Consider the following 14,053-nt stretch of genomic DNA (forward strand, 5'->3'; position numbering starts at 1 on the left):
GCCTCTCTCCTATCACCCTCAAGTAATCCCCAGATGTTACAGACACACCTCAGTCAGCAGTGCTCGCCCTCCAGCCTCTATCCTGACAACCTCATGTATTACCCAGATGTTACCTACACACCTCAGTCAGCAGTGCTCTCCCTCCAGCCTCTATCCTGACAACCTCATGTATTACCCAGATGTTACCTACACACCTCAGTCAGCAGTGCTCTCCCTCCAACCTCTGTCTGGTCAACTCAGGTATTACCAGATGTTATTCACAGAACTCAGAGAGACGTATTCTTACTCCAGCTCTGTTAGTGACCCTAAGTGAAAGGTTGAGTGAGTTGATTTAGACCTTACCTGTTGCTTTTTCCAGATGTTCATTTTTGTGGATGTCTGTTATGAGAGAAAAGATGTCAATTTTAAAGAGTATTTGCAATTCTAGGTGATGATATAGCAGAGACACTGAATAGAAGGATACATCAGTTTATGTTGTTCACACAAGAAGAGCGCGCTTGGAAGTGCAAAAAGCCTTAAAGAGCAGTCACGTGACCCAGATTCTGGAGATGTCCGGGTGCTAGCTCTCGTCTTCTCGTTCCTCAGCCTCTTGATACTGATTGGGCTATATACACAGGAGACACGTCTATAAATCCCAGAATGCATTCTATTGCAAGCCAGGAAGCAAAGGAATTCCATTCAGGTCACCAACTATCTGAGAGATCCAGTTCTCTTAATTTTAATCTGTTTGACATGGTTATCGATAGGTCCTTCTGTATAACATACGAGTATCTGCACCGCCTGACTTACAGAGTATCAGCGAGTCCCTGTGCAGAACACGCAGTGATTATCTGCATTACCAGATACATATAGAGTATCAGCAGGTCCCTGTGTATAACAAACTGTGATTATCTGCACTACCGGATACATACAGTGTACAAGCAGCTCCCTGTGTATAATACACAGTGATTATCTGCATTACCTGATACATACAGAGTATCAGCAGGTCCCTGTGTATAACACACAGTGATTATCTGCATTACCGGATACATACAGTGTACAATCAGCTCCCTGTGTATAATACACAGTGATTATCTGCATTACCTGATACATACAGAGTATCAGCAGGTCCCTGTGTAGTATACACAGTGATTATCTGCATTACCTGACTCCCACAGAGTATCAGTGGGTCACTGTGTATAATCACAGTGATAAACTGCATTACCTGATACATACAGAGTATCAGTAGAACCCTGTGTATAACACACAGTGATTATCTGCATTACCGGATACATACAGTGTACAATCAGCTCCCTGTGTATAATACACAGTGATTATGTGCATTACCAGATACATACAGAGTATCAGCAGGTCCCTGTGTATAACACACAGTGATTATCTGCATTACCGGATACATACAGTGTACAATCAGCTCCCTGTGTATAATACACAGTGATTATCTGCATTACCTGATACATACAGAGTATCAGCAGGTCCCTGTGTATTATACACAGTGATTATCTGCATTACCTGATGCATACAGAGTATCAGCAGGTCCCTGTGTATAATACCAGTGATTATCAGCATTACCTGATGCATACAGTATCAGCAGGTCCCTGTGTATAATACCAGTGATTATCTGCATTACCTGATGCATACAAGGTATCAGCAGGTCCCTATGTATTATACACAGAGATTATCGCATTCCCTGATACATACAGAGTATCAGCAGGTCCCTGTGTATTATACACAGTGACTATCTGCATTACCTGATAAATAGAGTATCAGCAGGTCCCTGTATATTATACACAGAGATTATCGCATTACCTGATACATACAGAGTATCAGCAGGTCCCTGTATATTATACACAGTGATTATCTGCATTACCTGATACATACAGAGAATCAGCAGGTCCTGTGTATTATACACAGTGATTCTCTGCATTACCTGATGCATACGGAGTACCAGCACATCCCTATGTATAATACACAGTGATTATCTGCATTACCTGATACATACAGAGTATCAGCAGGTCCCTGTGTATTATACACAGTGATTATCTGCATTACCTGATGCATACAAGGTATCAGCAGGTCCCTATGTATTATACACAGAGATTATCGCATTCCCTGATACATACAGAATATCAGCAGGTCCCTGTGTATTATACACAGTGACTATCTGCATTACCTGATAAATAGAGTATCAGCAGGTCCCTGTATATTATACACAGTGATTATCTGCATTACCTGACTCCCATAGAGTATCAGCAAGTCCCTGTGTATTATACACAGTGATTATCTGCATTACCTGATGCATACAAGGTATCAGCAGGTCCCTATGTAGTATACACAGAGATTATCGCATTACCTGATACATACAGAGTATCAGCAGGTCCCTGTGTATTATACACAGGGGTAGATTTTCAGACCGCGCGAATAGGCGTACTTTTGCTGGCGCATCAGGCGCCAGCAAAAGTACGCGGGATTTTAGTAGATACACGCGGAGCCGCGCGTATCCGCTAAAATCCGGGATCGGCGGGCGCAAGGCTATGGATTCTGTATAGCCGGCGCGCGCCGAGCCGCGCACTCTACCTACGTTCCCTCCAAGGCAGCTCCGAAATCGGAGCGGCCTCGGAGGGAACTTTCTTTTGTCCTCCCCTCACCTTCCCCTCCCTTCCCCTACCTAACCCACCCGCCCAGCCCTGTCTAAACCCCATCCTTACCTTTGTCGGGGGATTTACGCCTCCCAGAGGGAGGCGTAAATCCCCGCGCGCCAGCGGGCCGCTAGCGCGCTGGGACGCGACCTGGGGGTGGTTCCGGAGGGCGCGGCCACGCCCCCGGGCCGTAAGCACGCCCCCGGACCCGCCCCGAAACGCTCCCGACACGCCCCCAAATCGGCGCTGCACTCGGTCACGCCCCCGACACGCCCCCCTCCGAAAACCCCGGGACTTACGCGAGTCCCGGGGCTCTGCGCGCGCCGGTGAGCCTATGTAAAATAGGCTCACCGGCGCTCAGGGCTCTTAAAATCCGCCCCACAGTGACTATCTGCATTACCTGATAAATAGAGTATCAGCAGGTCCCTGTATATTATACACAGTGATTATCTGCATTACCTGATACAAAGAAAGAGAATCATCAGATTCCCGTGTATAATACACAGTGATTATCAGCATTACCAGATACATACAGAGTATCCGCAGGTCCCTGTATATTATAGACAGTGATTATCTGCATTACCTTATGCATACAGAGTATCAGCACATCCCTATGTATAATACCAGTGATTATCAGCATTACCTGATACTTACAGAGTATCAGCAGGTCCCTATGTATTATACACAGTGATTATTTGCATTTCCTGATACATACAGAGTATCAGCAGGTCCCTGTGTATAACACCCAGTAATTATCTGCATTATCTGATGCATACAGAGTATCAGAGGCTCCCTGTGTATTATACACAGTGATTATCTGCATTACCAGATACATAGAGAGAATCATCAGGTCCCTGTGTATTATACACAGTGATTATCTGCATTACCTGATACATACAGAGTATCAGCAGGTCCCTGTGTATAACACCCAGTAATTATTTGCATTACCTGATGCATACAGAGTATGCATACAGAGTATTCATACAGAGTATGCACAGAACTGTGAAAGACTTCAAAGGGGCGTGGGATAAACACTGCGGATCCATAAAGTCAAGAGGCCGCCAATGAAGAGTGGGTGACTCGCCAGAATGATGGCTATTGACACAATACCCTTATTAAATAAACATACACATGCTTACTGTGACTCCAACATCGCTCTAAGCTACAACAGCAAGAGATAATGGAAAAAAGGATTTGCACTCACAAAGAGGGGAGTAGCTGGCTTGTTATGGCGGTTACTACCCCAAACCAAATGTGCCTGATACTTCACTTTTGATGCATATCCAGCATAGTTCTCTGCTTCAACGACAAGGGAGAAGAATAACTGATACTTCACACATCCAGCAGAGCTCTCTGCTACAACGGCAAGGGAGAAGAAAAAGGGTTCGCACTCAAAAAGCGGGGAGTAGCTGGCTTGTTACGGCGGTTACTACCCCAAACCAAATGTGCCTGATACTTCACTTTCCATGCATATCCAGCATGGCTCTCTGCTTCAACGGCAGGGGAGAAAAAAACTGATACTTCACACATGTCCAGCATAGCTCCCTGCTTCAACGGCAGGGGAGAAGAAAAAAACCCAACAAGGGCTGTACAACATAGTCTGGGTAAAACAAATAAGCATGGGTGTAGCTTGCTTATCACGGCGGTTATTGCCCCTACTACCCCTAACTAATCAAGCTAGATATTTCACTTGGATGCAGCTCCATCACTGCTCTCTACATTAATGATGGGGGTGGAAGGGGAATAGAACAAAGAGCTAAGAGAAACAGATAAGTATGAGAGAAAAAATGTGTGAGGCTTGCTGGGCAGACTGGATGGGCCATTCGGTCTTCTTCTGCCGTCATTTCTATGTTTCTATATCAGCAGGTCCCTGTGTATAACACCCAGTAATTATTTGCATTACCTGGTCTTCCCTGAGTATGAGCTGGTCCATATTTCCCTTTATCTTGGATAGTGGAGGGGAAGCTGAGATCTGCATATGTTACCTCCTCTGCCATTGCGGATATCTTAGGGGATGGCTGCTGCTGGGTGCAACCTTGGAAGAAAACTGTAATGCGTCAAGCTCTCACTCTGTGTCCCTTTCATACAGGAAATAAGCTGTTCCCCTTCCCCTCCCATAACCAGCAGTACCGTTGGTTATCACCACCCTCCTGCAAATAAGTTCCCTTTCTGAAAGATTCACAGCCAAGGGTTAGTGGGTTTCACTTTTCCCAAACCCGCTACAAATATTTAGGTAGTGTGAGGGCTGGCAAGCTTCGTTTTCCCCTTTATCTGATACAGGGCGGGACTGGAGCAAGTTTAATGTAAATGCCGCTCATTTCAGTTCCCCCCACTCTGGTGAGAAGGGGCCACAGCTGCTGAAGCCTGACTATTTCTCAATTTACCCCAGGATGGCAAGAGTAGGAGGAGAGAGCATGGGGCCTGCATTCAGACCTGTGAGAAAGCAATGAATCCACAGAGGTATGAGCAGGTCCTACAGCTTCCGTCCCGTTTGGGGAGCAGGGGTCCTTCTGGTGCAGCTGCTGCTGCTGTGAAAGCAGGGAAGAACCACAGTGAGGGTGGGAACGAGCACCCGCTGCCCTGACTTAAAGGCTTGAATAAATAGGTCCCTGGATAACTTTCTATTTCTCTCCCCTTTCATACCCTCTAGCGAACTCTGGTCCAGCAAAATGCCTCTTCTTCCTTCTCCTGCCCTGACCGCTGCCAGGATTATCTTGCTTGAGACTCCGTGCTTTCAGCCGTTGTGCACCAAAATGTGGAACTAAGTCCCAATAACCCTGCGCCTGGAGCCAGGATCCCTTGAGTTCAGTAAAACGCTAAGGCATGACTTCGCAGCCAGGCCTTTCCCTAAAATCCACATCTTTGACCCAACTTCCTGAACCCTCTATGAAGGACTTTGCTATACACATCAATGCAGCTATCATGCAGTGCTAAGTAGGGACTATTTCTTGTCTGTTTGCTTAATAACAAAAATGTCAAGAGCTATGTGGCACCTTATAGACTCACTAACTAATGTATTAAAGCATGAGCTATGGAGGACAGAGTCTACTACATCAGATTCATGAAGTGATGTACGGGAGATGAGAAAAATATATACAGAACATAGAGAAGGCTTAGATTAGGCAGGACATGGTGTGGTGAGCGAGTTCATAGCATTATAGCATAGCCTTCTGACAACTGAGAGAAGTGTGAAAAGATAGAGTGATCAGATAACAGTTACCTTCATACAGGCCGATGTAGTATGGTACACAGGCCACAGCGCAAGGCTCAATGCACGGCTGGACGCACGTTTTGGACACGCGGCCATAACCCCCGATGCAAAACGGGGGTCAGCATGTCCAAAACGTGTGCCCAACCACCCACATAGATAAGTCCACTCAGTGCAGAAAAGAAATGTGTGCCCAATCTGCACATTGGAGCGCTCAGAAATTAACACCAGCACAGAGCTGACGTTAATTTCTGAGTGGCTAAAACGGTGTACAGAAAAGCAGTAAATAGTAAATACCAATCCTTCTGAAAGGTGACTGACATGTGACAGTGAAAGGACCAATCGGCAATAAGTGAAGGAATGAATAAATTAATATTAAGTGCCCAACACTTTAATATTGATTTATTCACTTCACTTATTGCCGATTGGTCCCTTCACTGTCACATGTCAGTGAAAGGACCAATCGCCTTTCAGAAGCTGCCCTGAAAGGGGATTGGTCCTTTTCACTGGCAAATGTCAGTGTAAAGGACCAATCTGAGGCCAGACCTGGGGGGAAGGGAGTTTAGGGCAGGTCTCTAGGCACCTGATGTGAAGGACACGGTAGGGACGCACAACTTTCCCTAGCACAGAGCAGCGGGTCCCCGGGAGAGGTGGTTGGGCGCGCATTAAGAAAGCGGGCGCTCAGCGTTGCGCACCTGCTTTCTACGCGCTGATACTGCATCGGCCTGATACCCAGTTGCAGTGCGTCCTGAAGCCATTGCTTCTGTTCAGCCCTCGGGTGATGGTTTTAAGTTTTTTCATGAGTTCCCATTCAGCAGTTTCAGGCTGGGGAATATGGCAAGGTCGTGTAGAGAATGTCCTAGGGGGGGGGGGGGGTGGAAATCTTCTCCTACTGGTTTCTGAATGTTGCCATTTCTAACCTCAGATTCATATGCATTTATTCTTTTCCTTATAGATTGACCTGTTTGTCCTACATAGACAGCTGATGCCATATGGGCCATCACCTGCCAGCAATGTCCCTCTGGGGAGGCCTGGGGGAGCCTGGAGCATCCGATGATGTTTCCCTACGTTTGGGGGATGGGGCCAGTACATCCCTAATGATTGAGTTTGACCATTGGGGTGGGCTGGGGGAGACAGTTCTTTATTGGAGACAGGGCTGGGGTTGGCGGAGGTCACCACACAAGAGCTTTCACCTTTCTTTAACTTGTGGGTGTCAGGGTTGCTCTGGGTTGAGCCAGGGGTCAGCCTTGACCCTCCCCCCCCCCACTACACTTTTCCTTCTTGGGGGGACTCTTTTTAATGCATTGGCCCTTTATGGCGATGGCGGTTGCCTGAGATTGGGGCTGCCAAGGAGCGTAAAGGGCCACTAAGCCACGTTGATTTGCCCTGCGATGTTTTGCCACGAGTCAAAACAGCGCACCGTCAAGCCGTGATGTTTCTTCAGGGGAGGGGCCTGCTATCATGGGGATACACCCCCCCCCACACACACACACACATAGCAGGAACCCTTCCGTGAAAATATATCACCGTCTAGTGAGGTAACCCGTGGTGGCTGGGATAATGTGCGCAGAGCAGCAGCTCCCCTCAGAAAGAACGAAGTCGGAGTAAGAAAGGTTGCTGGGCAGACTGAATGCACCGCTTGTGTCTTTCCCTGTAGAGCTTTACTATGTGCCATATCTGCCTGATACGGCCTTTTTAGCCTACCCTCCTGCTTTGTTGGTTGGAGCTTTACTATATTACGGGCTGATATGGTAAAAACTGCGGGGGAGCCGGTGCTCCAAGGCGAGCACCCGCTCTCCCGACGCGCGCCCAGGCCACTCTCCTGGGCATGCGATCAAGTATTTAAATGAGGGCCCGCGGTAAAAGGAGGCGCTAGGGACACTAGCGCATCCCTAGCGCCTCCTTTTGGACCTGGAGCGGCGGCCGTCAGCGGGTTTGACAGCCGACGCTCAATTTTACCGGCGTCGGTTCTCGAACCCGCTGACAGCCACGGGCTCGGAAAACGGACGCCGGCTAAATTGAGCGTCCGTCTTCCAACCCGCGGGCCATGGGCAGATTTTAAAAATTTTTTTGTAATTTAAGTCGGAGGGTGCACAGAAAAGCAGTTTTTTCTGCTTTTCTGTGCACTTTCCCTGTGCCAGTCGAAATTAACTTCTGCCTTTGGGCAGGCGCTAATTTCTGAGAGTAAAATGTGCGGCTTGGCTGCACATTTTCCTTTCTGAATCGCGCAGGAATACCTAATAGGGCCATCAGCGTGCATTTGCATGTTGCGGGCGCTATTAGTCTCGGGGGGTTGGCCGCGCGTTTTCGATGCGCTATTACCCCTTACTGTATAAGTGGTAAAAATAGCGCATCGAAAACACGCAGCCAAACCAGGTTCTGAAGTTACGCTCGGCCGACCATAGTGAATCGGCCCGTTAGTGTGTGTAACTGCGAGACGAGCTGAGGTTCCCTGACTGAGGGGCAGGAGAATGTATTAAACTGCTGAACTAATCTCTAAGATATTTAGCAAGAGCTGGGCAGAGTAAGACCGTGCAGAACTGGGCAAAGGAAAATCGTAACCCGCCCACGAGAGAGTTTTTAAAGTCAAAACTAAGGATACAATTTTTAAGAAGAATAGTGATCCTGTCAGAAAACAGGTAAGGCAAAGGGAAGGTTTTCTGAATCTACTGCCTGAAAAGCAAAAAAATGCTGTGGAGCTGAAGCAATGCCTGAAGAGGAGGCTCTGGGAGCCTGTAAGTTTCACAGGGGACATTTCGCCATCAGCCTGCAGTGACAGGCAAGCTTACGTGTGAGCGATCACAGACTCGAAACGGAAAGATGAACTGGAAACCCCGATAATGCATTTCCCCTTGAGCCACGCAAACTGCGAAGAGATGAGAGCTGCGCGTTTCCCTCAGCTGATGAAGAAAATCCAGGACTTCCCACAAAAGAAGGAGCAGGAAAAACCGCGTCTAATCCTGGGGGAAAGGGGAGAGACAGCAGTGTGGTATCCTGCACCAGGCCAGAAATGAAGAAAGCTGACCAGGGACGATCCGCACCAGCACCAGGACCTGAGGCTTGTCCCTGATGCTCTTCCTCTCATAAATTCAGCCTCTACTTCATTTAAATTATACGAAACATTTGTGCCGACAAAGTGATGCGAAGCTGGAGCCTGAGGGAAGTACTGTGCCCGAGAGAAGGGGAGCTCTGTCAGGAACAGGAAACTCAGAAGAATACAGCAGAGTAAAGGGGACCTCGCATTAATAAAAAGAGGAACTGAAGCAAATTAAAGAAAGCAAAACTGGTATTACAGGAAACAAATCTCTTCTGCTGTTTTATGATTTTTCTGTAGCTAGAATCAGTATCATGAAGCATCCTGGCCAACGCAGGAGCACATTCACATTCCTGTTTTCGGAAGAGGGGGCAACTCAGCCAGGTGCTGCGTTTCCATCCACTGCGCGGCCTCCTCCCCACCAGAGGACGCCACTGAGCCCGGCTCTGAACTGTTCTCCGACACTCTCTGGCTCCTGTGCTTCAGCCTCCTCCCCACCAGAGGACGCCACTGAGCCCGGCTCTGAACCGTTCTCCGACATTCTCTGGCTCCTGTGCTTCAGTCTCCTCCCCACCAGAGGACGCCACTGAACCCGGCTCTGAACCGTTCTCCGACATTCTCTGGCTCCTGTGCTTCAGTCTCCTCCCCACCAGAGGACGCCACTGAACCCGGCTCTGAACCGTTCTCCGACATTCTCTGGCTCCTGTGCTTCAGTCTCCTCCCCACCAGAGGACGCCACTGAGCCCGGCTCTGAACCGTTCTCCGACATTCTCTGGCTCCTGTGCTTCAGCCTCCTCCCCACCAGAGGACGCCACTGAGCCCGGCTCTGAACCGTTCTCCGACATTCTCTGGCTCCTGTGCTTCAGCCTCCACCCCAGCAGGGGACGCCAGTGAGCCCGGCTCTGAACCGTTCTCCGACATTCTCTGGCTCCTGTGCTTCAGTCTCCACCCCAGCAGGGGATGCCACTGAGCTCGGCTCTGAACCATTCTCCGACATTCTCTGGCTCCTGTGCTTCAGTCTCCTCCCCACCAGAGGACGCCACTGAGCCCGGCTCTGAACCGTTCTCCGACATTCTCTGGCTCCTGTGCTTCAGTCTCCTCCCCACCAGAGGACGCCACTGAGCCCGGCTCTGAACCGTTCTCCGACATTCTCTGGCTCCTGTGCTTCAGTCTCCTCCCCACCAGAGGACGCCACTGAGCCCGGCTCTGAACCGTTCTCCGACATTCTCTGGCTCCTGTGCTTCAGCCTCCACCCCAGCAGGGGACGCCAGTGAGCCCGGCTCTGAACCGTTCTCCGACATTCTCTGGCTCCTGTGCTTCAGTCTCCTCCCCACCAGAGGACGCCACTGAGCCCGGCTCTGAACCGTTCTCCGACATTCTCTGGCTCCTGTGCTTCAGTCTCCTCCCCACCAGAGGACGCCACTGAGCCCGGCTCTGAACCGTTCTCCGACATTCTCTGGCTCCTGTGCTTCAGCCTCCACCCCAGCAGGGGACGCCACTGAGCCCGGCTCTGAACCGTTCTCCGACATTCTCTGGCTCCTGTGCTTCAGCCTCCACCCCAGCAGGGGGTGGAGGCTGAAGCACAGAAGGTGTTTAGGAAATGCAACAAATCAAAGGAAAAAATTGAAAAGCTATGACAAGAAAATGCTCGTAGTTTGGGCAATAAAATACCAGACCTGCAGGCCTTAATGGTGGAGGTGGACTTGGACATTGTTGCTGTCATGGGGACATGGATCACCGATCCTCATGATTGGGATACGGCCATCCCAGGCTATAACATGTTAAGTAAGGACAGAGAGGACAGGAAAGGGGGAGGAGTAGCTCTTTATCAGGCCGAGACAGAACGATATTAAGTCAGAGGTCCCAAAAATTAAAAAAATTAAAAAAGTTGGAAAATGGATGCTCATTTTTGCCGGCTTTCGTTTTCTGAACCCATAGCTGTTTACTGACACCGGTAAAATTAAGTGTCGGTTGTCAGACCTGCTGACAGCTGCCACTTCCGCTAAGGAGGCACTAGAGATGTGCTAGTGTCCCTAGCGCCTCATTATTAGCACAGGCCCTAATTTAAATAGAAAATCACGTGCCCAGGAGATGCTCGCCTCGGAGCGCCGGCTCTCCCGCGGAGTTTATTGAATCGGCCTGTATGTCAAGAACAATATCCAAGTAACTGAACTGCAAGGAAAGTGGGATAGATGGGTCATCCATTTTTACTGGAAGAACTAGACCGAGATCTAATTGAAAACATCCAAAAGAAAGGAGAAGAGCTGATTGCTGGAGACTAATATGCCAGACATAGACTGGAAAATCCCTTCTGCAGTATCTACCAGAAGTAGAGAGATAGTGGATGCATTGCAAGGGGCTCTGTTCAAACAAATGGTAATGGAACTCACAAGGGAGAGTGTTATACTCGACCTAGTGCTCACTAAAGGGGAGATTGTCTCTAAATAAATGAATAAATAAATAAATAAATAAATAAATAAATAAAGTCTAGGTGGGTGCCCACCTCAGCACCAGTGATCATCAAACGGCGAGGTCAAATCCGAGCAAAGGTCAAAGCCAAGAAGGTCTATCAGAAGGTAAGCAGAAAAAGGAACAGGAGCTGGAACAGGTACTGGAGCAGGAGTAGCAACAAAGCTACCTGGAAGGGTGGAGACCTGTTGCCAAGGCTTGCTCTGAGAATGTCTGAGCCTGCCAGGGAAGAGGAAGTGGCAGTATCTCCCCACGGCGCACTTGGGGAGGCCCGGTTGGCCCCGGAGGAGGTTGACGCGGCACAGGAGGATCCTGGGAACATGGAGGGTACCCAGACACGTAGGCAACTGCCCACTGCCGCCAATTGGAATGTTATCCAATTGATAGCATTCCTGTTCCAACACTGAAATCTATTGCCCATACAATTGCCGGCCCCAATATCAGGCATCATTAATCTATCCCTTTCTGAAGGACATTTTCCTGATCCACTTAAAACAGCCATAATTAAACCAAATTGGTAAAAAAAAAATAGCCTTGATCATACAAAACTCAACAACTACAGCCCCATATCAAACTTATCCTTCTTAGCCAAACTGCTGGAAAAAGTAGTTCATGAACATCTAACTGAACATCTAGATTATTTTACTGTTAAATTATTTTACTGTTAAATGGTTGAAAAGAATGTTTTACCCGCTTGTTCCATGTAAACCGATTTGATATGACACCCGTCATGAAGGTCGGTATATAAAAGAATTAAATAAATAAATAAATAAAATAAATAAAATAATAACATCCTATACCCATTCCAGTTCGGCTTTCATAAACACTTTAACATAGAAAAACTCCTACTCGCACTATCGGACACCGTTTTGAAAGGGTTTGAGAGTGAACAGAACTACCTATTAATCTTACTCGATTTATCGGCAGCATTCAATACAGTCAATCATTCCATCCTGCTTGATAAATTAACTGACATCGGACTGTCAAATACAACCCTCAACTGGTTTAACTCCTATCTCTCCAATTGACATTTTCAAATTAAAATAAAAAATTCCACGTCAGATAAAATTTCACTTCACACTGGAGTACCACAAGGATCAGCACTCTCTGCCACTCTCTTTAACATCTGTATGCCTCCACTCTGTCATCTGCTCTCTGGACTTGGACTTACACACTACATCTATGCAGACGATATACAGATTCTCATTCCTATCCACAAATCTCTTGAATCCACCTATAAAAATGCAGCAATGTATTTAACAATGATCAAACAGTTATTATCCCATATGAGGCTCATGTTAAATGTTGACAAAACTGAAATCATCTTCCTAAATAGAAGATCTACTCTTGGCAAGTTCCCCTCCTTCAAATTACAAGATCAGCTGACTACATTAAATCCCATCCTTCATACCCACAACCTGGGAGTCATAATCGATTCTGAACTAAATTTTAAAAAACACATTTCAACCAAAATAAATAAATAAAGGAAGGATACAGAAAAATTCAAACTTTAAAACGATTGAAACCATTACTAAATCCCTCTGACTTCAGATTAGTACTCCAACTTCTAATTTTTGCTAACATTGACCTCTTCAATTCTCTACTACTGGGCTTACCATCCTCCACCAGATGTCCTCTCCAAATCCTACAGAACACTGCAGCCAGAATTCTAACAGGAACCAAGAAACATGACCATATGACACCCATCCTAAGGTCCATACCCTGGTTATCGGTTAAATATCAAATCGAATTCAGTCTTATGCATTCTTCACAAAATCATATATGATGAACAAACTGACTGGCTTAATACCGCCATTAGGATTCACACTCCACAACGCAATCTCCGTTCTGCTAATAAAGGTCTCCTAAATATTCCCTCTGTCCATTCAGCACACCTCTCTCAAGTAAGAGATCGGGCATTATCATTGGCAGGACCCAAATGCTGGAATTCCCTCCCAATAGAGACACGGCTTCAACCAAATCTAAAAGTATTCAGAAAGGAGGTAAAGATGTGGCTTTTTACAAAGGCCTATCAGGATCCAACATGATTCTTTTTATAACCTTCTTAAAGAGCTTTTCTATGTCAGTCCTGACTTTATGACTATGTTATCCATTCACACTTTTATTGAATACAGCTGCCTCTAGTATTTTATTTTCCTTGATCTTATCTTTTATTTTATTCTATTAATCGTATTTTTTATTCTCCATTTTATTTGTTATTATTATTCTCTGTTATTTTTACTATTTTTTGTAAAACTCTGTAATCCATTGTGATGGTTCCCGAACAAGCATATATAAAAATTATTAAATAAATAAATAAATAAATAAATAAATAAGGAGGTTGGGCCAGTTCCGGGGACCCAATATCAGGGGTAAGTGAGCCCAGCTGCGGGCCTGCCACGGCCGGGGAGCACATGAGAGACAAAATGGTGACAGTCCAGAGAAGGGTGTCCAAAATGGTGATGAGTCTCCATCAAATGACCTGTGAGGAAAGGTTGAAGATCCAAAATATGTATACCCTGGAAGACGTATGATACAAACCTTCAGATACCTGAAAGGTTGGAATGATGCACAACCAGTAGAACTAGGGGTCACAAAATGACCCCAATGACCCTAACACCAATGTCGGGAAATATTTCTTCACAGAAAGGGTGGTGGAAGTCTGGAATGCCCTTCCAGAAGAAGTGGTGAAGACAAAAACAGTAA

General features: G+C 47.0%; 1 protein-coding gene across 2 annotated transcripts in view; it reads right to left on the bottom strand.

The window, feature by feature from the left end:
- The window catches only part of LOC115079391 (C-type lectin domain family 5 member A-like), a 45,731-nt gene extending 41,026 nt beyond the window's left edge, over nucleotides 1-4,705 (bottom strand). For both annotated transcript variants that reach the window (XM_029582959.1, XM_029582951.1), the window contains exons 1-2: nucleotides 4,540-4,705; nucleotides 343-378 (exon numbers count right to left, since the gene is read on the bottom strand). In XM_029582959.1, the coding sequence (XP_029438819.1) occupies nucleotides 343-378; nucleotides 4,540-4,633 (130 nt within the window). In that variant the 5' untranslated portion in view covers nucleotides 4,634-4,705. The remainder of the gene's footprint in view (nucleotides 1-342; nucleotides 379-4,539) is intronic.
- Nucleotides 4,706-14,053: the final 9,348 nt, after the last annotated feature.

The sequence above is a fragment of the Rhinatrema bivittatum genome, chromosome 1 (genome assembly GCF_901001135.1).
Source record: "Rhinatrema bivittatum chromosome 1, aRhiBiv1.1, whole genome shotgun sequence".
NCBI lineage: Eukaryota > Metazoa > Chordata > Amphibia > Gymnophiona > Rhinatrematidae > Rhinatrema > Rhinatrema bivittatum.